The sequence below is a fragment of the Megalops cyprinoides genome, chromosome 5, assembly GCF_013368585.1.
Source record: "Megalops cyprinoides isolate fMegCyp1 chromosome 5, fMegCyp1.pri, whole genome shotgun sequence".
In the NCBI taxonomy this organism is placed as follows: Eukaryota; Metazoa; Chordata; class Actinopteri; order Elopiformes; family Megalopidae; genus Megalops; species Megalops cyprinoides.
The window spans coordinates 1775445-1800809 of record NC_050587.1 but is presented as its reverse complement, the minus strand read 5'-3'; the positions used below and the strand labels follow the sequence as shown (position 1 = coordinate 1800809).

Genomic DNA, 25365 nt, shown 5'->3' with positions numbered 1-25365 from the left:
TCTCTGTATGAATAAAAATGTTTCTGTTTGCTCACAGTCTGTGAGTATGAGTGCTTGAGCATGGTTTGTGTTGTGATTGTCTGAGTGTGCATGCGTGTTTTCACATGTATGTCACACATACATAAGCGTGAATGCTTGTCCTTGAACATCCCTGTGTGTCCTGGGGTAAAATCTGCAGGCAGCTCTGAGACTCGCTATGGAGGTTTGTGGAAAAGAGCGAGAGAGCACACCGTAGAGGAGAAATCCCAGAAACAAGCAAGATCTTCATTCCTGTCAGACCAGCAGGAAATTCCAGGGCTGAGCTTTTCCAAGTGCCTTGGCAGGAGCCATAACCAGTGGCTGTGATCTGCTGACAGAGTCCCTTCTCTTCGGTTTACTATTACATTATATAAAGTCCGATACGCACAACTGTCTTTTTTGTTTTTTTGTACTGAGCAGTGACAAGTCTACAACAGCCCGACAAATATCTATCATACAAGAGACTGATTTCCCCAGATTTCCAGCTTCCAAGGACCTGTCTTGCGTAAATGAAATTGTTATGGGATGGAGTGACAAGTTTGGTGACATCTCAAATCACATAACAGCTACAGGAGTTTGCCATTGCCCACTGCAGGGCTAGTCTCTCAAAATTTACCATTACTAACAATGTCAAAATGCATCGCTCTTGAAACATGTGGGCTTGAAATTCATTTGACTTTTTCCATTACCATTTGATATTGCTGAAACTGCACAGCATAGATTTACAAATAGTAGGCAGATAGAAGTCCAACCAAATTAATTCCCTGGGTTTATCTTTTCAAAGAAAAGCCTTAGGAGATGCTGTAGAAGCTTCAATACATGCTTGTCTCTAAGCCAAAGCCAGCACTCATAGCATATACAACTGCAATCACAGCATCTACAACAGTGCTCATAACATATACAACAGAGCTCACAGCATCTACAATAGCGCTCATAACATATACAACAGCACTAACAGCATCTACAACAGCACTCATAACATATACAACAGTGCTCATAATATATACAACAGGGCTCACAGCAACTACGACACCGCTCATAACATATAAAACAGCTTCCTGTGAGTGCAGTCAGATGGTCAAAACACATCTAAACGACCAATGAGCGTGAAACCACATTACCAAGAAATCCAGTGGAAAATCAGACATGTAGATGACAGAATAAAGATGAATTTGACAGTGAGAATTATTCATTACTAATGTCTGTGAAAGAACAGTATTGGGGAACAGGGCCCAAAAAACCCTTCACTACTATGACTGCAATATGAAACTGGGGCAAATGTGGAAAAAATGGTTCCAAAAAGCAGTACTCAAAGCCTATGCACCTCTTTTAACAAAACACTACATCCTCTGACTCATTTAATGGTTTACTTCTTGAGAATGATGTCAGGTATGTGGCTCAGTACAAAAGCAGCACGTGGAAGGATTTGTTGTAATTACTCCGCAATTTGTTCTGCGTTACCCAGGAGTACATTCACAGGCCAGCAGAGGATGTCAAGAGGTTCACATATAGCCCATTTTAAAACAGCTACAATGGTTCCTGGAAGGCTGAACCTGTCCCCGCTTTGGCTGGACCTCTCAGCCGTGCCTGCAGCTGATCCCAGGGCTACGGAGCCATGCTATTAAACTGACAAGGAGCGTCCTGGTAGGGGTGGAGCGTCAGCAGTACTGCTGACACCTGGGTCAAGCCAAACCACAGGGGAATGGCAAAGGCAGTCTGGGAGACTGTGGCCCTGGGGCTGGAGAGGTGGGGGAAGGGGGTTGTTGGGGGGCCAGGAGGGCTGGGGGGGGTGGGGATCGTGACACACTCAAACTCCGTTTCCCACCTATTGTTCATAGTTACATTTTCCTAAGGAAACCGTGTTGCCATGGCAGAAGTGGCTTTGTTTGCCTGTACATAAAAAGGGATATTTCTGAGCCAGGGTGACCCTCAGGTCAGTTCCAAAGAGAGAGGGAACAGCTGTAGCGCAAAAAGACTAAGAGAAAAAAAGCTAGAGGAATTCAAAGCAAAGGTGTTCACAGCAAGGGCTGTCTCTGCGGAGTGACATGTTTTACTGTAGACTGAGGGGTGCCCCAGCACTTCATCTGGCCAGCTGATCCACAGGCCTTTGTAGGGATGGTGATTAAGGGGGGATCCACTCTCCCCCGCCTGCAAGGGTCAGAGCTCCTGCCACTTTTACAAGGGATGCCGGCCACCACGGCACTGGGAACCAGGTGCTTTCACGAACCCACCTGGGTTGAGAGCAGGGGATTACATACCATGGCCAGCCATTACTGGTACACAAAGGCCCCTCCACCTGTGCCCCTCGCCCTGTCATCGCCCTGCAGCCCGCCTTACACATGTCACACACTTTCAGATGAGTAAACACCAGGCCCGTCTCTCAGAGGCCCTCTGGCTACACGGTAATGACCAGGCATACGCGCTCCATCGGGCCAGCAGAGTGTGATGCAAGACCTCCCTAGCACAGACTGCTGTGTTACAGAGCCAAAAAAACCATTCCATGTATACATGCCCAAAGACGCATGCACATATACACACACACATGCGCATGCGTAGATACACACACACACGCGCGTGCATACCCAAAAATGCACATATAAGATTACACGCATGTGCAAAGATGCACACACATACACAGGTATACATATATACATACACATTTACACAAACACACACGCAAACACAAACATGAATAAGCATATACATATGCACATACACACCCACATACACACACAGACACAGACAAAGACATAGACACTCAGACACACACACACACACACACGTACACATTCGCAAACAATACTCCGAGGTCCTGATGATTCAGCCTGTGTTATAAATATGTCTCCTTTAACCTCTCCCTCCCTTGTGGTCAATCCTCCAAACCAGCTGCGCTGCACGAAACTCCCATTTTCTTGCATTTCGTGTTTTTGCATCTTGCACTCTACCTCTGCATTGGAAACTTACTCATTTCTCACCCATGCTGGTCTGTGTTTGGAGCAGCCTTTGCTAAACAGCCCTGAACTATTACTCTTTCGCAACTCATGCAGCTCTTCAGAGACGGACATCTCTGACGGACACAAATAGAAATCAAAAGAGTGGGCGGCAAACGGGGTGAATGACCACGATTCGAAGGATTCACTTTTTCCATTCTGGGGGTGACTCAGACGAGACTGCGTCCACGTCCGGATCCGGAGGTCTTCACTCAGTGCTCTCCTCACTCACTCCCTTTCTTGCAAGGCTTGCTTATGAGCAGAAGGGGCTGGCTCTGCTTCCCAAGGACTTCCAGCATTTATTCCTCTGTTTTTTTTTCTCCCCCTGTAATTTACAATCCAGAGCAAGAGGAGGACCCTGGTGGGAAAAACCCCTGCGTCAGGCAGCTGCCTCATTGGAAAGACCAGAGAGAGGGGCCTGGAGGAGGTGACGATCACCTTGTTGGCTGACTGCCCACGCGAGGCCTCTGTGTACATGCTGAGTCAGGAGGGAGGAGGGTGGGAGGAGGCACTGGGGGAGAGTTGAGATCCAGATGGAGGGAGACTGTGCGCTGAGGGAAAGGAGGCGGCTGAGGGGAGGGGTCGGGTAGGGGGGTGGGCTGATGAGTCAGAGTTAGCTGGTTGGCTGATGAGTCAGATGGGAGACGAGTGGATGTTGGTCAGGGTGTCGGGCCGGTCCAGGCGTGTTACAGGAGGACAGTGCAAAGGTGAAAAAAAATCACCTCTTCCAGAAAGATCCATCAAGGGACCCCGATTGACAAGGAAGAGTGCCATTGTCTCCTTCCTACTTTGTTGCACTTCAAGCAATAGCTTTTTGTTTTGCTCCATATCCACTCCAGGGATAAATATTAAATGTTTGATATCCAGTGAGAAAAATCAGACAGCAAAGAATAACACTAACACAAGCCCTTTTAGGAAGACAAACAAGTTACTAATTTTTACACGCCTTCCAGAAACAGGATGCTTTTGCTGAAACACTTGGTGTGGTGAGGTACGGTGTAGTGTTTCAAAGAGGCTGGAGAAAGAATGTTTTCCCATAGAAAAAAACACTCTGCCAATTCCTTCTGTTGTGCCAACAAGAAGCTTAAGATCACAAGCCTTCAAGCAAATCAATTCACTGAGAGACAATTTGTACATTAAATCATTACACAGTTCAATACAGGGCATATGAAACTGCAGGTCTAACTACTTTGCTTGCTTACTTGCTTGCTTGCAGAATACTTTTTAGCATTGTTTAATTACACAAACATTCCTTTAAAAAGATGAACTCAGGCCTTCAGAGAACACCTGGTTCACTGAAAGGTGAGTCTCCTATAGGGTCAAGTTTCAGTAGGTACCGAATATTGAAAACCCTCCAAAAGCATCAGTCACTCAAGACTTCCCTCTGTATTTGTGGGTCTTTTCCTTATTGTTTGCCAAAACCCACGTGGGTTGACCATGCACACCTTGTCTATGGGCCAAACCGGCCTTGACATCACATGAAGTGGAAAGCACAATTAGTCAAAAGCAAATCCCCTTTTTATTTTCTCCACCATATGTGACCACAGAAATGTTCATTTTGCTCCTTTGAGAAGACAGTGGAGTTTGCGTTTGATCTCCTCATTAGTTAAATTTATGGAGGCCTTCTAGAACATAAGAACATAAGAACATAAGAACATATAATGACGAGAACAGGCCATTCGGCCCAACTAAGCTCGCCATTTCTTAATTAAAAAGTATCCAAAACTGCATCAAGTCTAGACTTGAACACAGCAAGGGTCTCTGCCTCAACTACATGACCTGGCAACCTATTCCATGTATTGATAACTCTTTGTGTAAAATAATATTTCCTTATATCAGTGCGGAACTTACTCTTAACTAGTTTCCATTTATGTCCTCTTGTTTTACAGACTGAACTCACCCTAAAGAATCTATTATAGTTAACCTTATTGATTCCTTTTATAAATTTAAATACCTCAATCAAATCACCCCTAAGCCTCCTCTCGCTTAGTCTAAATAGGTTAAGTAACTTGAGTCTTTCCTCATAGCATTTATATTTCATGCCAGGAACTAATTTAGTTGCCCTTCTTTGAACCTTTTCTAGAGCTTCGGTATCTTTTTTATAGTGCGGTGCCCAGAACCGCACACAGTATTCCAGGTGCGGTCTGACTAAGGCATTGTATAATTTCAATATAACCTCTTTAGATTTATACTCAACACTTTTGGCTATATATCCCAGCATCCTGTTGGCCTTTTTTACTGCTACAGCACACTGCCTAGATCCTTGGGTCAACCATTACTCCCAAGTCCTTTTCAAATTGAGCACATTCTAGTTTTTTTCCACCCATGAAGTAGTCTTGTCTAAGGTTCTTATTTCCTCAATGCAAGACTTTACATTTATCTAAATTGAAAGTCATCTGCCAGGTATCTGCCCACTTTTGGATGCAGTTTAGGTCTTCCTGTATTACCTTAGTTGATTCTATACTGTTAGCTAGACCCCCTAGTTTTGTGTCATCTGCAAATTTTACTATTTTACTTTTACTTTACCGATCCCTGCGGGACTCCACTTCGTACAGGACCCTGCTCTGATACAATTCCTCCCACAGTTACAGTCTGCTTTCTATTAGACAACCAACTTCGAACCCACTCGGTGATAGCTCCTGTAATTCCCGCAGATGTCATTTTCAATATGAGTCTCTCGTGTGGAACTTTGTCAAATGCCTTTTGAAAGTCCAAATAGATAATATCATAAGCTTGGTTTGAGTCCAGACATGCTGTAGCTTCCTCAAAGAAGTCCAGGAGGTTTGTTAAGTACGACCTCCCTCTGTGAAAACCGTGTTGGCTATCATTTAGAACACCATTTCGTTCCAGGAATAATTCCAAATTATCCCTAATGATGGATTCCAGTATTTTGCATGCGATACAAGTTAAGATGACAGGCCTATAATTTCCTGGTCCAGTCCGGTCTCCTTTCTTGTAGATAGGTACTACACTGCCATGTTTCCAGTCATCTGGTATTTCTCCAGTTTTAAGGGATTGCTTAAAAATAACTGTCAGAGGCTTGTAAACCACCTCTGCTAGTTCTCTGAGAACTCTTGGATATATTCCATCAGGGCCTGCTGCCTTATTTGTTTTAAGTTTTTGAAGTTTATCTAGTACTTCTGCATCATTTAAATCAATTTCCTCTATAAGTCTCTGAGAACTGACTGCACCTGAAGGCATATGCAAAAACACTTCACTAGTGAAACTCTCCACAAAGTAACTGTTTAGTGTATCAGCAATATCTTTGTTATCGTAAACCATAACCCCATCCTTGTTTTTTATACCTCTTATTTCATCCTTAACTATCCTTTTTTGACCATAATATTGAAAAAAACGTTTAGAGTTGCTCTTTGCATCTAGTGCAATTTGTCTTTCATAACACCTTTTGGCTTCCCTTATTTTTTTCTTAACTTGAGCTCGCATATTACTCTATTCAATCTTATTACTATCTGAGCTCTCCAACTTGTATTTTCTAAATAATTTCCTTTTTTGTTTCAAACTGTTCCGTAGCGACTTATTCATCCACTGTGGATGCTTCTTTTTCAGCTTTCCTTTTCTCACTTGCGGAATGAATTTACGCTGTACATCCAGAATAATCGTTTTAAATATGCACCACATTTCTTTGACAGTTTTACCACCTAGAAGAGGTACCCAGTTTATATTCCTTGTATAATCACGCATCTTAATGAAGTCAGCTTGCCTAAAGTTGAATACTCTAGCATTGGAGAATGCAGACTTAACTTGCCAAAAAACTTCAAATGTAATTGAACTATGGTCACTTGTACCGAGTGGTTCCCCTACCTCAATACTGCCGATTCTATCAGGATTATTACACAGAACCAGATCTAGGATTGTGTTCTCTCTCGTGGGTTGAGTAACAGACTGTATCAAAAAACAGTCATTTACAACATCCAAAAACTCTTCCTCATATTTACCTTGACCTGACACAGCTTCCCAATTAATTGAAGGGTAATTGAAGTCCCCCATTACTATTGTCTCACCCTCCTGACATGCTAGTTTTATGTTATCAAAGAGAGTACTACTGAGATTGCTATCTGAGGCTGGTGGCCTATAGCATACTCCAACATTCAGGCCTTTTTCATTTTCCCCCAATATCTTAATCCATATGTCTTCACTAACACCAAGGGGCTCCATTCCCAGTATTTCCTGAGTATTAAGATTATCCTTTACATAGAGAGCTACGCCTCCTCCTCTTCTATTGATTCTATCTTTTCTTAACAGCTTGTATCCCTCTACGTTGTACTCATCCCCCCTGCACCAAGCCACGTCTCTGTAATCCCAACAACATCAAAGTTACTATTACTCATAACGGTTTCCAGATCGAGAATTTTATTTTTTATGCTTCTAGCATTTAAACAGAGGAATTTCAGGGTACCACGTGTGCCTCTCCTGCCCTCCACCCCCGCCCTCAACTGCTCAGAACCACCTCTATTACAGTGCTGCTCTGCCTGATTTACAAGCATGGTTTCCTCTCTACTAATAAGATATTTAGCCATGGTGTGTTCTATTCCGGCAGTCTGTCTATCCCTACCCATCTGACTGTATAAACTCCCTGCCCCCCCAGACCCTAGTTTAAATAACCCTCTGCTACCCTAAGCATACGCTGGCCCAGTGCAGCTGTACCCCTCCGGTTCAGGTGCAACCCGTCCCGCTTGTACAGGTCACCCCTGTTCCAAAAGGAGTCCCAGTGCCCCATAAACCTGTACCCCTCTTTCCTACACCAGGTTTGTAACCACGTGTTAAACCTCCATATAAAGGCTTGCTTCCCTTTGCTTGCACGTGGTACTGGTAGAATTCCAGAGAAGACTACCGTGGAGGTTCTGCTCCTAATCTTCCCCGCTAGCTCAATAAATTTTTCTTGCAGAACCCCGAACCTACCCTTTCCTATGTCATTGGTTCCAACATGGACCATGACCACCGGATCCTCCCCCGCTCTGGCCAGGAGCTTGTCCGCACTCTCCAGGAGGTCTCCAACCTGGGCACCAGGCAGGCAACAGACCATGCGAGACACACGCGCGAACACACTATGCTATCTACCCCTCTAATGACTGAATCCCCCACTATCACCAACTCCCTTTTCTTGGAGGATGAGGCCACCTGGGTGCCCTGGGGCTCTTCAGTCCTCCCACACTCAGGATTGTGGGTCAACTCGTCCTGCAGTGGCGCGAAACGGTTGGTCACTGCGATCTGTGGAGATGCTGCCCCTCTTGGAATTTTGTGCCCCTTTCTACGCTTACGCCCTACTGTAACCCAGCTCTCTCGTCCTATCTGGTCTGTATCTTCCCCCCTACCCGGCTTGGGTGAGCACACTATCTCTCTATAGGGCGTACTAATCAGTTCCTGGAACTCTAACAATTCAGGATTACTGTGGAGTCCAGCTAGTTGGGCCTCGAGATCAAGAATCTTGTTCTCCAAGTGCTCAACAAGTCGGCAACAGTCGCAGATGAACTCATTCTGGAGGTCTCCCTCCAGAAATCCGATCATCCGGCAACTCTCGCACAGTTTTGGCCTCATTTTTTCCCCTAACTGAAAACGCTTTCCCTAAATAAGGATTTACTGCTGAGACAGAATTACCAGCTAAAAAAGTGCTAAAAGCACCAAGGTGGCTCAGAACAGTCAAAAGGCAGAAATCAAGCGCAAGAAATGCCACTTAAAATGTACAATAAGAAATGCCACAATAAAACTATGTTTACAGTTCAGCAGACACGCAAACACAACCAGAATCAGAATATCCTAAAATCTGACGCTGAAAAATAGTAGAAAAGGGTAAAAAAAAAAAGTGAACCGGCTAGTTAGCGTAACTACCCGAATAGCTAGCTAAAGTGTGCTGCTTAATTATTTAGAGATTTGCTCCTGAGAGGGCGAAAAACCACAAAAAACCTCTCTTCGGCTAGAGCCGAATTAGCTGCGACGGAGGAAAAAAAGTGGAAAATTCCCTCTCTGTCCCCTAATGGCAACAAAAGATTCAACTTTAAGAGCAGATCAGACCTACCTTATGTAATAGCTAGGTAAATATCACCAATTTTTATTTTTATCCGATTGAATGTAACAGCACAGAAACCACACCACAAACACAACACCAACAACCACAGCACAAACACAGCAGGAACTTGTCCAAGCTAGAGCAATCGAGCAAGAGCAATCGAGCAATCCAAGAGCAATCGAGCAATCCTTGACAGCAATCGAGAAGAGACAGAAGACAGACCAGAAGACAGACCACACACGCACCATGTGTCTCTGTACTGTGTTCCCATTTATTCATTAATCTTGGTCTTCCTAAGCACAATATTTTTTGTGACACAGTTACTGTGTTTAGGGACTTTCTCTCCTGAGGGCAAGTTACTGAGGGTACACAAAACACTGCTCATTTGCAAGGCTGAGATAACCTCACAGTGACAAAACTGCAGTGCACTACTGTACCATTCCACATTGGTATTAGTCAGCTGACGCTGACAGAACTACTGACCTAAAGAGCCCAGATCCTGAAACGGACCACAATGATGTCAGCTATTGGCAACACCACGTATCAGTAATACAAGTATTAGACTGTGACATCACCATGCTGCCACGGCAACCTTTACAGTGGGATGCAGTCCACTGTCCACTGCTGGTGTGCAGTGTTCTCACTCTTTGATATCATCAGCGTCTGCTTCATGTTTGTGAAACGCATAAGTGATACTGCTATCAGATATCCTCATACGATAAGATGCTAACGGAGCACCAGTAACAAGCAAAACAGTGTTTAGTGGTAGACATAGAGCCACATGAGTTAGTGAAGGGAAGCTCCAGCTCAGCACCAAAAATGGCAGCTGAATAAAGACTCACCAGTTAAATCAAAGATTGTCTTATGGCAGGTACTGAACACATACATGCAGTATGTCACCTGTCACCATGACTTACACAGGAACTGACTATGACTTATGTGAAACACTCAAGATGAACAAGCTGTATACTTTATACTTGATACCTTTTGAATAATTGAGGAAAAGGCCTTTTTGGCAAGCCCAGATTTTTTATGTTTCACAATGAGTTTGGAATATTTTCTTGGATATTATAGAAATGTGGCAACTTTTGTGGCAACGATTGGGAACTGTGTGTATTTGAAACTCCCTTTTATGCACAATCAAGGGCAAAAAGTTAATGAAGATGACTAATTAGCTGGGTATGAAATATGAATCGCAGAGTCGCAGGGTAATTAATGGTTGCTGGTTGCTTTATCAAAGGAATTTCATTTCTTGTGGTGCTGTTTCGGTCAATCATTAGCGAGCTGGTTTGGGCTGGGTTTTCCAAACCTCTGCTAATTTAATCTACTCTATATAAGAGGCAAGTGATTTTCAGAGCTGCAGGCTGTGGCAGAGGCAAAGTTTTGTTACTTGAGAGCCTGGAGTGCAGCAAGCAGTCATCTCCTGGCTGACACCTCCAAAGCATCTCTGAGAATGCGGCATGTGTGTTATGAGTGGGCCAACACCAGCCCTGCTCTCAGACCATTTTTACACTGCAAAACTGACTCACACAAATGCACCATTAATTAAAAAAGCTTTCAGCTTCAGGCATGTTATTATCAGCTTTGCAAATATACATTACTTTTATTATTATCCTTTCAAAGAGTGCGTTTGAGTTTTAATTTGGTTTCTTTAAAAGGCTTGGCTATGAATGAAACTCAAATTTTCCTGGCCTATGTGAGTGGCTGTTGTATTGTGTGGGTGGGGCCTGGGCATTGGGGGCATGGCCTGTGTGCTGTGCTTCAGTCTGGCTGGAAGAGCTCAGAGAAGAGAGGGCCAGAGAGACACAGAGAATACTGGCCTTTTTCCATCCGACAGAGCTCTCATCCAAAAATAGGATTGAATTTCCCTCCTGGCCCACAGCATCTTTTTTCCTATTTTAAACTAAATCAGCCCCTGTCAGAGAGTGAGGGGGTGAAAAAAAGCAACAAAAAACAGCCATGTCAATTAAACAAACCCTCCGCCAACTGGCCCATATCAGGCTCCACTTCTGCCTTCCCTTTGAGGAAGAAATCTTAGAGAAAGAGACCATTGTGTGAGTTTGCTTCACTGTTATAGGTGCTGCTGGTCTCTTTGGGACCCTGGGAGTTACACTGCCAAACCTGGAGTCATTCATACACACACACCACTACATGGTCTGAGAATGACTAAGGCAACCACCATCTCCTTCATGGAAAAATACATTGATAGGAAAGCTCACCCCCCCCCCAAAAAAAAATGCTGGCCTCAACAGGACAAGGCTACATCAGTGCATTGCACTGTTCTTCTCCTACTACATGCTAGAAAAGAAATCGATGAACTCAGTTTAGAATTTTTGTTTTGCATATGCAATATTATATATAGTATTCTATAATGTTCACATGTGAACTGAAACACATTCTGAACATATTCTAGACACAGCCAGCGAGTTCAAGTTTTGCAAAGATTTGTTTCAGCAGTAATGTACAATAAACCTGGTTGAACAACTTTGTAATTACACCTATCCATTTTTTATTAGTGTGTTCACTGTGGAGTGAATCAACCACTAAAGCAGGAGGCAAACACTGACTATTAACCCTTTCGCACGTAACTTATTTTATGCTATGTAGCGCGCATGTTACATTCATGGTTTGTTATGTTTTCATTAGCGTTATTAAGCTTCTCATAGTTTTCACCACCACATTTGCTATATTTTTTATGTTAAATCGCCGTTTCCTCAAAGCTAAAATTAGGTAGAATTTCTCCAACCTAGTGTTTGAATCACACCGGTTTTAGCATACGCGCTAAATGGCTAATCACACTGGTGTGACCATACGTGCAAAAGGGTTAAGGGTTACCTTGTGCCCTAACATCACTGCATGTTGCCCCTGTAGAAGGCCCCTGCTCTGCTGTGGAAAATGTGTTGATTTCCACTCAACACGAGTAGCCATCTTTATGGAAGGAGGCTGAAACATTGGACAATGTTCAAAAAGTGGTCATGTCGGGGGCTTCCGCATTTATCATGGCTTGGCGGCATGTTGGCGGCAAAGATGCACAGAGCCACAAGAGGTGAGGGGAGGAACTCAATTCCGGGAGCCTGCCAGGGTTACAGAGAGCTCTGACAAACCGCCCCTGTTTGCACTCGCATCCACCAGTGCATGCAGGTGAAAGAGGCATTTTCAAAAACAGTCAAGGAGTAATAATCATATGTTAATCTATAAAGTATGTTGAGAGAAAACTTTACCGGCCTACCCATCTTGCCCCTCTTCCCTGGAACACCAGCAATGCCCTAGAGAATGCAGGGAAAATGAAAAAAGAGAAAGAAGAAGATGGAAAAAAGAAAGAAAGAAAAGAGAAACAGATAATGTCACTCTGTGTGTTTAAGCATCACCAGTTAATAAGGTTATATCTGCCTAGCATGCTGGAAATGCAGACAAAGACACTAATACACCTGACTGGCAATACTGGGGCAATGAGGCATGGCAATCCAAATACTGGTCCAGTGTATCTACAACATTTGTGCGTGTGTGTGTGTGTATGTGTGTGTGTGTGTGTATGTATAATAAATGTCAGTATGGACAGTGTATCTATTGATTGTTGACATTGAATCCCATAGTAAAGAGCACTATGCACATGAGTCCACCATTAGGATGTCACTGTCCACTGGGAATAATAAGAGCCTTGGAACCCTGTGATAACAGTCCCTTGCAAAGCTTCTGGTTGTTTTGCACAGTGGGCTAATTGTTTTGTGTGAGACACTGGATGTTAAGTGTTTGATGATTTTGGTATTCAAACTCCCACAGCTGACAGGACCATATGATTACCCCAGTCACACTACTCCCACAATGCACTACAGCAAATCCAACTGGGCACTGATATCGGGTAAACACCACAGTGCTGTCCACGGTGTGTGCAAATGGTTGTCCCTGGTGAGGAATGGCAGGTAAGGCAGATAAACTCACTCTCTCGCCATCAGGCCCAGGTAGGCCAAAAAGTCCTGGGATGCCTATGAAGCCCTGCAGAGAGAGGGAAGGGGGGAAGAGGAGAGTTGTGAGATTTTAGAAAACACAAGCCCTTAGGGGTGGCTTTGCTCATGTGTTGCTCCATCTGGCACTGGGGGGGGGGGGGGGGGGGGGCGTTGCTTTCGTCCTCGGGGGGCAGAGAGACGGTCTCCATGATGATCTAAGCCTTGAGGCAAGTGTATATGCCCATGGACTGCATGGTGCTGGCTTCCACGATGTAGTCCAAGGGCACATACCCTCACACCAGGGATCACTGAAGCGTCCACACGCTGCACGCGACGGGGGACAAAAACTGGTTAGAACATGGAGGGGATTAGGGAAATGCAGCAAGCAAACAGAATGACACATTTAATAAAACAGGCAGGCCTTATTCTGACTCACACCGGGATGGAGAGCTGTATCAGAGTTAAAGCATGGGGAGATTAGAAAGGAACCCCTCATGAAGATAGCAGGTCCAAATTTAAACAGGAAATTCCACTGGGTGTGCGCTGAGGTGACTTCAGTGACCTACAGAAGCTCATTAAACATAATCGAGGGTTTGCTGCCACACCATATAACAGTGGGTTTCACCAGTGGGGATTAAAAGGCTACAGTTTAAAGTCGTAGCACGGGGCCTTCAGACACGCCAGTGCCGAGCACAAATGAGTCTGCTGCGAAGAGAGAGAGAGGGCTGCATTTCCTGTGGGACGGAGGGGAAACAAACACTGATAATTTTGATTCAACAACCATTGGCAACGATGGCTGCCGGAATGTTGTCCTGGAAGGCAAAATGATCCACAAACAGCTTTCAAAATGGCACACGTCAAAATCATTACTACAGCAATGTTGTACAAGGGTGGAAAGCACAAGCGGGGAATACTTTTGGTGTTAGATATATGCAAGACTAACGATTCCTTAAGGTAATCTTGCCAAGATTTATAAAAAGCTGTCATTGGACTGTTCAACACCATTTTTTTCATATGGAACTGCTTGCATATCATCTTGGCCATACTTTTTGGGCCTCTCCTACTTTGACCCGCCTGCATACTTTGTGTGCAGGGAGAAAGCTGCCCATCTCCAGGACAGCACTACTCCCTACAGGAAAACCCTCTTCAAAAACACAACCCACACTGGTGATGCAGTAATGCAGTCTCCTATGGAAAAACATGCTCTTCATTGACAGGCATATATCCATTAATTTCTATGTATGTTTGACTAAGGAATGTTTAGTCTTTCTTTTTTTTTTACAATGTAGAGACTAGAGTCAGTTTCTGCTTATATGACCAGACTGTAAATTACGTTAAATAAACAAGCACATGATCAGTTAAACAGGAAACCTTTCACAAATGAGCACTTGGGGAAGATTCTAATAATCACTGTGGACTCAGCCACAATTTAGGAAACCCACCTCCTGCAACACTAACGGGACAACTGAATTTCCTCCAAGAGCAAATTCACAGTAAAATAAATACAGGGAATGCTTTGTGCTTTTGTGCTCTTTGTTGAGTATGCTGCCTTCGCATGCTAATTCCATTATTCAGAGTAATTAGCAGCAGGAGGTCTCGGTGGTCTCTGTCACCACTTCCCCCAGTCTTGTCCTAAAACATGAGGATGAATGAAAAAAGAATATTTTGCCATATACGGAACTTCTGACAGTCACATCTGTGGGAACCACACACCAGCAGGGCAATCAACAAACCAGCCATTTTGGAATGCTGACACTGTATGCTGAGGTCCAAGAAAGTCTTGGAGAGACTGCTGTGGAGCTTCCAGGCATGGCATGGATACAGTGGCTGAATGTGTAGTTTACAGGGAATGGCAGCACAGGAGTAAGAGGAACAGAGCGCGCTGTACGACTGGTAGTGCAAGTGGAGAAGGCAGCTCTCATCACATACTGTAATTCTGATGTAGTAAAGATGCACAGCATGTAGCGTAATTTAGTTATTTACTTTGTCTGTATATTGAGTGGAGATTGAAGCACAATTTGCTGAGCTGTTGAATGAAACTTATACAGTTAGGTTCATAAGTATTTGGACAGTGACACAATTTTCATGATTTTGGCTCTGTACGCCACCACAATGGATTTGAAATGAAGCAATCAAAATACAACTGAAGTGCAGACTTTCAGCTTCAATTCAAGGGGTTTCACAAAGATATCATATAAACCATTTTAAAATTACAGCAATTTTTATACACAGTTCCCCCATTTTCGGGGGGCTGAAAGGTAATTGGACAAATTAACATATAAATAAAATGATCATTCTTAATACTTGGTTGAAAATCCTCTGCACTGAATGACTGCCTGAAGTCTGGAACCCATGGACATCAATAAAATTCTCAGTTTCTTCCCTAGTGATGCTCTGCCAGGCCTTTACAGTAGCTGTTGTAAGTTGCTCCTTGTTTGTGGGTCTTTCTGCCTTCAGTTTAGTCTTCAGTAAGTGAAATGAATGTTCAGTTGGGTTGAGGTCAGGTGACTGACTCGGCCACCTCTGTACCTTCTGTACTGTGAAGTGCTATCCTTCTGTACTATCAGTTTTGCAGCATTTGGCTGAATCTGAGCAGATAGTATGGCCCTGTACACTTCAGAATTAATCCTGTTGCTTCTGTCAGCAGTCATATCATCAATAAACACTAGTGACCCAGTTCCATTGGCAGCCATACATGTCCACGCCATAACACTACCTCCACCATGTTTCACAGATGATGTGGTATACTTTGGATCATGAGCTGTTCCTTCCCTTCTCCATAATCTTCTCTTCTCATCATTCTGGTACAGGTTGATCTTAGTTTCATCTGTCCAAAGAATATTGTCCCAGAACTAAGCAGGCTTTTTATATGTTTTCTGGCAAATCTGGCCTTCCTATTCTTGAGGCTTACCAGTGGTTTGCACCTCCTGGTAAACCCTCTGTATTTACTTTGATGAAGTCTTTTCTTGATTGTAGACTTTGACAATGATATGCCTACCTCCTGGAGAATGTTCTTGACTTGGCTAGATGTTGTGAAGGGGTTTTTCTTCACCAAGAAAAGAATTTTGCAATCAACCACCACAGTTGTCTTCCGTGGTTGCCCAGGCCTTTTGGTGTTGCTGAGCTCACCAGTGCGTTCCTTCTTTTTAAGAATGTACCACATTGTTGATTTGGCCACTCCTAATGTTTCTGCTGTCTCTTTGATGGGATTGTTTTATTTTTTCAGCCTAATGATGGCCTGCTTTACTTGCATTGGTGGCTCTTTGGACCTCACATTGAGAGTTCCCAGCAACAGCTTCAAAATGCAAATTCCACATTTGGAATCAACTCCAGACCTTTCAACTGCTTAATTGTTAATGAAATAATGAGGGAACAGCCCATACCTGGTCATGAAACAGCTACTCTGTCAATTGTCCAATTACTTTTGAGCCCCTGAAAATGGAGGGACTATGTATAAAAATTGCTGTAATACTTAACGGTTTATATGATATTTTTGTTAAACCCCTTGAACTAAAGCTGAAAGTTTGCACTTCAATCACATCTTGATTGCTTCATTTCAAATCCTTTGTGGTGGCGTACAGGGGCAAAATCATGAAAATTGTGTCACTGTCCAAAGACTTACAGACCTAACTGTATGTCATAGATATGATGGGGAAAATGATTCCTAGTGAAAATCCATAAAACATCCATGTTACTATAATGTTGGATAGACCTATTAGGTAATTTAAGTCATACTACTCTTGATTACCACTTAACTTGGACACATCTTCAGTTTTCACTATGAGACTTTTATTTTTTATTTACATGCATACTGTATCACAAAACACAACATAATACATATGGAGGGTGCAACCACTCAAACAAGGAAGTGCACTGAACATAGCATGAGTGCATGGATGGAGGTGATAAGTGAAGGTCAGCAGTCTATCTCTTATGTACACAAATAGAAGAAGCTTCACTTACCCGAGCTCCTTTAGGCCCCACATCCCCTATAGGGCCAGGCAAACCCTACAACACATAAAAAGTGAAATAGTACTTGAACAGCTATATATCACATTATATCACTATATATCAGAAAATCCACAGACTTTACTGAAGAATATCATTCTCTTAAATTATGTACAATGACACTTGTAAGATATTTCTGCACTGTAAGAAAATAAAGAAAAATATCACAAAAATCCCTTGAAGAGAATATCTGTCAACTCCTGTTTTAAGGAAAATGACTGGCTGACAGTTGGACATGGAGATGACACTTGATATGACAACTTCCCAGTGCTCTTTTAATGACAGTTATGACAACCCTCTCCCAGCAGCTGAATTTCATCTGAACATTTGTGTTTACTTCTGGATTAGCAAAGCTATTATGATTCTATTAACACAGAGCAGTAACAATGCTATGTTGTTGTGGAAGGACTCCAGCCTTGACTTAATAAGAGTTGTGTTACTGTGCGTGAAACACAAACCTCATTGTTGGCTGTAAATGACTCAGATGCTGCCAAAATGCTTAATGCTATCTAGTAAAATACAAACTTGACTGTTCCTCGCATATAATGCATGATCGAATACCTAATGAGTTGCATTAATGGCAGTGATCAAGCTTTTCTTACAAAGTGTTTCTTTCAACAGAGAAAGGCATGCAATCAACCACACTGTGTAGCCTGACATTTGTATCTAAACAGATGACTAGACTCTACAGGGTTTATCTTTTACTGTGTATGGTTCTTTTTCACCATTTGATGGCATTTCACAATTAAAATGCGACTCAGTTCAGTACCAAAATACCTCAAACACATGTAATTGTTTCTTTTTCTATTGTATATCCTTGTATAATTGCCCCCCCCCCAGTGACCTCATACTTCTGTCAAGTTGGCCATGGTGCTTTTATCAGCTCTTCATTGGCTCTTATCACACACACAAGCACAGGAGGGCCTTGTAAAAACCCTTCATCCAGCAATACCCCTCGAAGTGGAAACACAAGCCAGGCCCTGCATGACATGCTTTGATTTCTTAACTGCAGCTTCTCATCCATTCAAAAACACAAGCCGAGTCACAGCCTCATTTAAGAGCCGCCCATGGTTGCTGTGTGGGGGAAAATTCTGAGGACAGCACCACAGTGAGGGTTAGCTTAGCATTTCACAGCATGTCTCAGCCTTAAAAGGCCCATTTACAGGTAATTGGTGTTCCCTTGGTGTGTCCAAATCTGGCTGGTATGCACAGTTAAGCTGGAATTTGTTTTCAAATGCTTGTTGACTTTCCACAGGAAAATTAGATATACCTGTTCGTATAAATCTTATGGCGATCAATTATTAAGACATCGTTTTCAATACACATCACTTTAAACCTTTAAGGCAATTATCGCAAACTACCACTGATCTATTTCTTTTGGGAAATCCCCTCCAGGTGCCCTTTAAGCAGACAGTGATTGAGTACAGGATGAGGGTGGCCCAGGGCCCTGCTGCAGCAGGAGAGCTCTCTCCGGCTTCCCGGAGGAGCTGAGACCGCTGTGTCAGCAAGCACTGGACTCCCTGCCTGTGTGATCTCTATGCCAGACTCACCCCACCGAGAGCTGGAATGGCACTCCTTGGCTTTCGGATGGTAGGGGGTGCTAAAGCCTAATCCATCAGAGCACAGAACAGCGTGGCCAATGGGGGAGTGCCGAGTGAGTGTGTGCGGAGACCGATGCCAAGCCACATCCACACATGCGCACACACACACACGCACGCACACGCACACACACACACAGTGAGAGAGCTGGTCAGTAAGAGACAATACGCCGTACGTGATACCATTTACACAAGTACCCAGGACCGGAGCTGTGGGACCGAGGCTGACCCCAGATCAGCCCCTGAATGACACTGCTCTGGAAAAGCATTGCTGTAAGTGATTCCCCATATGCTGTGTTACACTTTTGCAAGGATGTGGGGGTGGGGGCGGGGGGGGCAGGGTGCCCGTGGGGGGGGGTTGCATTTCCCACAATGTATCAAGATCCATAACTAGTACTCAGCCATGGGGCAAAAAAAACCTTGAACCTTTCCCCTTTCCAAATGACATTAACAGCAGCAAGCCCTAACTGAAATTTACAGCTTGGTCTTGCAGAACACAGAGAAGAATACATTAAAAAACAGCATGTGTGAAGTTCATGAGAGAGCAACAGCTGTACAGAGGCTTAATTTTGTCTTTTATTTCAATTACTGCTTAGGGATCGCTTAGGGATTGCAGCCATTCACTCTCATGCTTCCCTGCATAATCTATGGGAAAACATACTAGGAGCAGACTCGTAAAGAAAGAAGACAGAACATGGAAACCCACAAGGCCTACTGAAGGCCAAGCACGTCTGTCACTGCTGCCGGGAATCACACTTGGCACATGCAACACATTTAACGGGTGACTATCACTCTGCCTCCCTCAGGGGCTGCTGCTGAAGATGTTCAGGGCTCCAGAGATACCTTTTTAGGGTGTTCTCCCCAAAACCTTTAAATAACCCCCCCCCCCCCCCCCCCCCCCCACACACACACACACACACACACACACACACACAAACCCACAAAAAAAAATCCCCATTCATAGTCCAGTCTGCCCAGACCCCACAATGCTGAGAACCCCCCTCATACACCACACACACACACACACTCACACACCAACCCCCCACCCCCGCCCCCCCCTTCCCCTCATGTGGCAGTTTTGGTCGTCCTCTCTGAGCACACTGAAATGTCTACTTTGTGATTGTAGCCAGTTTAGCCAGCACAGCATCAGAAGATTTACTGCACCTGCCTGCCAGGATAACCTTTGGCACCTGGGCTTCCGTCTGGCCCTTGTTCTCCCTGGGGAGAGAAGGGAATAAGAAAGGGGATGAGAGAGAGAGAGAGAGAGAAAGAGAGAGGGAGGGTGGGGGTGGTTGCAGAGGGTGAGGAGTGAGGCACTCTCCAGGATCCATGTGTCACTCTCTTAGGTCCCCATAAAAGCCCTTTGTTTGTCAAATATTGTTTTTGGAAGGGCAAGTCTCCATCAGAAATAAGGTGTTATTTTCTTGTTGGGTTTTCAGATGTGCCTTGTTATATTCGGGCCATATGGTCCAGGTTCAGCGCGGAAAAGGCCTTGCCAAAATTCTGTAAGTGCAGACTCGTTCATGTATAACATCATTTGACATGGGCCCGGTTCACACACAGCCCCCCTATTCATTCAGCACTGCCTGCATAAAGACGGATTCAGGTGCAGGCCTCCAGAAAGGTGTCCTTTATGCCCACTTGGCTAAACGTTGCTTTTGCAACATAGAAGGAATTACAGTGAGATGAAAGTGAGTTGGGTTAAGGGGAGGGGCTCGTTTTTGTCGGCATCTGTAACCATGCAGGCCCGAGCAGTGCTGTGGACCCGATTAACCCAGCTGTCCCGACCCCGCACCCAGCCTCAGAAGTGACCGCCTGCTGGACCATGCCAGTTTCCCAACGTCACATTTCAGTAAATCAGACAGGTGAAACTGGTGTTTTAGCGGACAGGCAGGGATACACTTGGCGGGGATTTCGGGGCTACTTTCCTGCCCCCATCCTGCCCACCCCCTTGGTCAGCGGCTGGAATGAAAAGCCTGATGACGAGAGCTGCAGGGAAATGATCCATGTTCTGACTCACCCTCTGAGGCCTGGACTCAGAGTGGATTGTCACGATCACAATGCTTGAAAGAGAGAGGGTGAAAGAGAGAGAGAGAGAGAGAGAGAGAGGGAAAAAGAGGGGAAAAGAGAAAGAGAGAGCAAAAGAGAGAAAGAGCAGGAGAAAGGGCAAGAGAGAGGGAGGGAAAGAGAGAGACAGAGGGAGAGAGCAAGACAGAGAGGGAGGGGAGGAAGATAGAGGGAGGGAGAGAGAGAAACTCTGAGACAGAAAGGGAGAGAGAGCAAGGGAGAGACAGAGACAGAGGGAGATAGAGAGAGAGAGAAGGAGAGAAAAGGAGAAAGAGAGGGAGAAAGAGCAAGGAGAGGGAGAGAGAGAAAGAAAGAGAGAGAGAGAGAGAGAAAGAGAGGATGCCAGGAGCTGAGGCAAACTTCGGTGGACACTCCGGGGACAGCCCTTGGGTTTTCCCTGCTGGTTACCATGTGCCTCTCCTGTGATGTAAGATTTACATCTCACTCAGTCCTCTCAGCGCTCAGGCTCTTAGTGACGCTGTGATGCAGCGAGTGGAGCAATCCCCATCTTCTTCCAAAGTCACATCTTGGAGCAAAAAGGCGGGCAGATGTTTCTGCTCTCTTTTATCCAGAGCTGGAGCTCTTGACCAAGTTTGGCAGGGAACTTCTGTTTATAGGGATTGCTAAGTTTGCAAGATGAATTGATTCTGAGCTTGCATGGGACATTAGATTGAAATGGGAGACAGAATTACTCTGAATAGCTGGGGCGGAGTTTTAACATGCTGAGTGCTGACTCATCTGTCTTCACTACACTCACGACAGCCTCCATACACCACTGACAGTCAGCAGGTAGAATGGACTACAGCAAGGACCATAGTGGACGGTTTGCGGTCTATCACTGTAACCAAGATGCTACTGGTTTAAATCCCCACTGAACAACTGAAGCTGTTACCTTGGTCAAGGCACTCAGGTAATCAGAATTGCCTCAGTCAATATCTGTGTAATTGCATATGCAAACTATGAGGAAATCGGCTAAGCAAATAAACAGAAGAGGGTACTCAGTTTCTGGATGAAAATGTCTTTTCACTGCTACAGCATTCCATAAAATCCATGCAGGTTAAGAATACTTAAAGAGGTCTGAAGCATACTCACTGGCTCTCCTGGGTGACCAGGTGGCCCGGGGTGGCCTTTCTGTCCCTGCAAAGAGAAGTGCAAACCAGTCAGCTGTGCGGTACACACACCACACCGCGCAGTCACTTCCACCATAAGGCAAGACATATGAGGATCAGACAGTGCAATGTCACGGGAATAAGACTCCTGTTGAACGCACTACAAAAACTTAAAAACTGCATTTCACCCTGCAGCCCTTACCAAAAAAGTAGGACATTAGGAATAAAAACGATTTCCATTAAAGCCAAGAGCTTCTCCATATCCAGGCGGGTGGACTTGCATGAATTCTCTGAGAGGATTAGGGAACATTTCGATTTTGCTGATTTAAGCAAAACAAGTGGAACAAAGGAGTGGAAAAACAGAATCAAAGGTAGAAACATATGAGGATCCAGATTACACTCAACAGCGAATACTGCAGCTCTCACAGGGAAAACAGCCATCATTTTCCAAAACCACACCGCTGAGTAACTGGCTGATCCTGTAAACATCCAAACCCTGGCTAGTCATGTCTAATGTGTCATATCTGCCTGGGTGGATTATCATAGATTTTTCTCAGTGTTGCATACCTGAAAATGTATTATGTGCAAAATGGAGAAGCTTACATGGAGCTGAGTTATGTTTTTTGTTTGTTTTTTTTTTTTTGTTTTTTTTGCAAGAGCTATGAGAGCAAGAATTATACCTGAATTATACCTGAATTAATAAAATGCCTTCACAACCTCCACATTCAAAATAGAGTGATGTGTGATATCGGCTTATGCTTGAAGGGGAAGGCTTGGCACCGTGTTGAAGCAGATATTCCGAGACACATCAGTCACCCCACAACACCTGATTCCGCCAAAAGCACTCACATGGACTGAACTCCGTGGCAAGCCTGTCCCCACTGCACGCCTGCTAAAAGGTGGATCTTTCACCTTGGACAAAACTCTTCACCCAGACACTAGGGAACCCTCCTCAGACAGAGCTGTGTCACATGCCTTAATGACTGGGCAACCCACGCTGGATTCAGTGCTGAAAAGTGCTATTGACTTTACCTGGCAGCCATGAAAACATACAGAGTGAGGAATCTGAGTGTCTTCTTATTGGATTAAAACTCACTTCCATAGAGAGCATTGTTTCTCAGCCCTGTTCCCTGGCACACATGCTGGCATTTGATCCAGCTGCTTTTAATTACTTGGATTTGATTTGGACGTAATCAGAGTCCTAACCTATATTTAACTAACATTTCTTGACAGCCGGGAGCAGCCTCACTGATAGAAATGTGTCCTGTGAGATGTGTTTTGGTAATAAATAATAGATGTTCAGTGATTTATTCTTTCATACTGAATCCTCTCTATCTGAGTTCAATTAATCTCCGAAGCCATAAATTAGCTTATTGAGCAACATGTTATTCTTAATAAATGATATTGCATTATTATTAAGGGGTACAGACACACAGAAACAAATCTTTCTGTTAGCACTCTGTCAAGAAACCACTTTCAACCCCCCAATCCTTTCACTACAAACTGACAGCTGATACGTGCCAAATAATGTCACACCTAGGTCAGTGTAACTAACATCAACCAACAGCTGAGTCACTCCTAAGTAAGCAGTCAGCTGGAATGAAAACTAAATTACACAATATACCCTTAGCACCATGTTGTAGAGTAGGAATGTGAACTCCCTTGGGGATGATGTGTTTTGTGGACTTTAATCAAATTCATTTGACTATTGCTAACATTACTGGTCCATGTACTTGGAACTGTAGTGCTTTTCACCTGTGCCTTTCCCAAAACATTATGAACTAAAATTTGTCTTGGGTATAAGGTACAAATATCATTTTAAGATTTGTTGTGCAAATTACAAAGCCCTGAAAAAGAAACTGGGCGACAATTCAGCTAGTTAAGTGCTTAAGAGTGGGGGAAAAGCCTATGCACGCAGGTGGCCCTGCAGGAGCTGAGTTGATCATGTTGACTTTTAGACTTCTGTCACGGAGGCTTCGGCTATGAGCTCAGTCATACAGGATCTCGTCATTTTCTGTCTGGTTATTAAGACAACAGACAGGAAAAAGGAAACAGACATTCCTGTTGGTGCAACACAATTACTTCAAACGACACCAGGCAACCCTTACCCTGAATGCCAGAGCTGGTTCTGGTTTTTGTTCTGCCCAGCCCTTTAATGATATAATTGGATAAATCATCAGGTTAAATGAACGCAGATGACCACATGTTCAAAGTACTCAGCGTGTCACCATTGAGAGAAACATCTGCAGGATTGTGGCACTCCAGGAACATGGTTATATCTGTCTTAAGCAGGCCTATTTTGTGGCCAACTCAGGTCTTGTCAGAAGAGTAGATGTAGTCAGTATGTGCCAAGCTCTAGAAACAGCAGCAGTTTTTGGTGATGGGGTCACCTGGAGACTCAAACTGGGTGCTTACTAAATGAAAATGTAGAAATCTCTGACAGCAGCTGAAACCACACCCCTCTCTGGACCACTTTCCACTCAATTGCCTGAGCCGATGGGATATCCCAACCACGGCACTGTTAAGTCCCAGCAAGGAGACAGCGCTCACCCCAAATAAAACAGAAAAATGAGAGACGTAAAATACTTCCCATTTTCCTTCAGAATCTGGAGTTGTGTGAGAGGTACGCCTCATTTATTCTGTTCTCAGACGTGTAAGCACACTTGGCTCACGCCGAGGTTTGGCCTATCACGCATGCTTGCTGGGATACGCAGCTGCTGCCGTCTCCCTTTAAAGCAGTGTGCTTCCATGGCTACGATGCCTTTCTTCTATCTTCTTAATTGCAGACAAATGCAAAACCTTTATGGCAGTGCAGACAAAGCTCTATGGAGCACAGCCACAGTAATGAGAGAGTCGGAAGCGGGGGACAGTGTGGCTGGTGAGTAAGTAAGTAAGTGCTGCTATTGTGCTGCATTGCACAAGGTCACAGTCTTCATACTGAGCCTATTCACACTGCACCTGAGGGGCCAGGAACAATGTCTCCTTAAGTTGTGGAAATGTGTTACATAAAATTCTCACTATTTGGATTCCTGGAGCAAAAGAGCAAAAACATGGGCCAACACAGGACCATGGAAAACAGGTGTGTCTGGACAGCTAAGCCAAGCTAATATAGAGAGCGAGGATGCAAAGGAAAAAAGAACAGCCCCAGCGAGTGGCTGCCAGAGACTGAGGCCTGATGGAGAGAGCAGGAACACGGCACGCACAACCCCGGTTCTTGGCATGGTACGGTGTTGAGTGGTCCTAATAACTGATCAACACCAGGGGCTTTGTCTACAGACTGGTGAGTGCAAAACTCTGCAGATCCCTTGCTGTGTGTGTGGTGTATATCTGTGTGTGTGTGTGTGTGTGTGTGTGTGTGTGAGTGAAGATGCAGAAGCATGTGTGTTGTGTGTGAGTATGTGAACGTGTGTAAGCGAGTGTGTGTGTGTGTGTGTGTGTGTGTGTGTGTGTGTGTGTGTGTGTGTGTGTGTGTGTATAAGCATGTGTGTGAGCATGTATAAGCATGTGTGGGTGAAGATGTACAAGCCTGTGTGTATGTGTCCGTCTGTACGTGTGTGTGTGACAGAGAGCAGGAGTGACTCCACATGCGAGCTGTGTTCCAGGAGC

General features: G+C 44.4%; 1 protein-coding gene across 1 annotated transcript in view; it reads right to left on the bottom strand.

Moving 5' to 3' along the window:
* The window catches only part of col27a1b (collagen, type XXVII, alpha 1b), a 134388-nt gene that overhangs the window by 62646 nt on the left and 46377 nt on the right, over positions 1–25365 (bottom strand). The window contains exons 8-12 of the mRNA XM_036528872.1: positions 21743–21787; positions 19748–19801; positions 16941–16985; positions 12973–13026; positions 12255–12299 (exon numbers count right to left, since the gene is read on the bottom strand). Coding sequence (XP_036384765.1) covers positions 12255–12299; positions 12973–13026; positions 16941–16985; positions 19748–19801; positions 21743–21787 — 243 coding nt within the window. The remainder of the gene's footprint in view (positions 1–12254; positions 12300–12972; positions 13027–16940; positions 16986–19747; positions 19802–21742; positions 21788–25365) is intronic.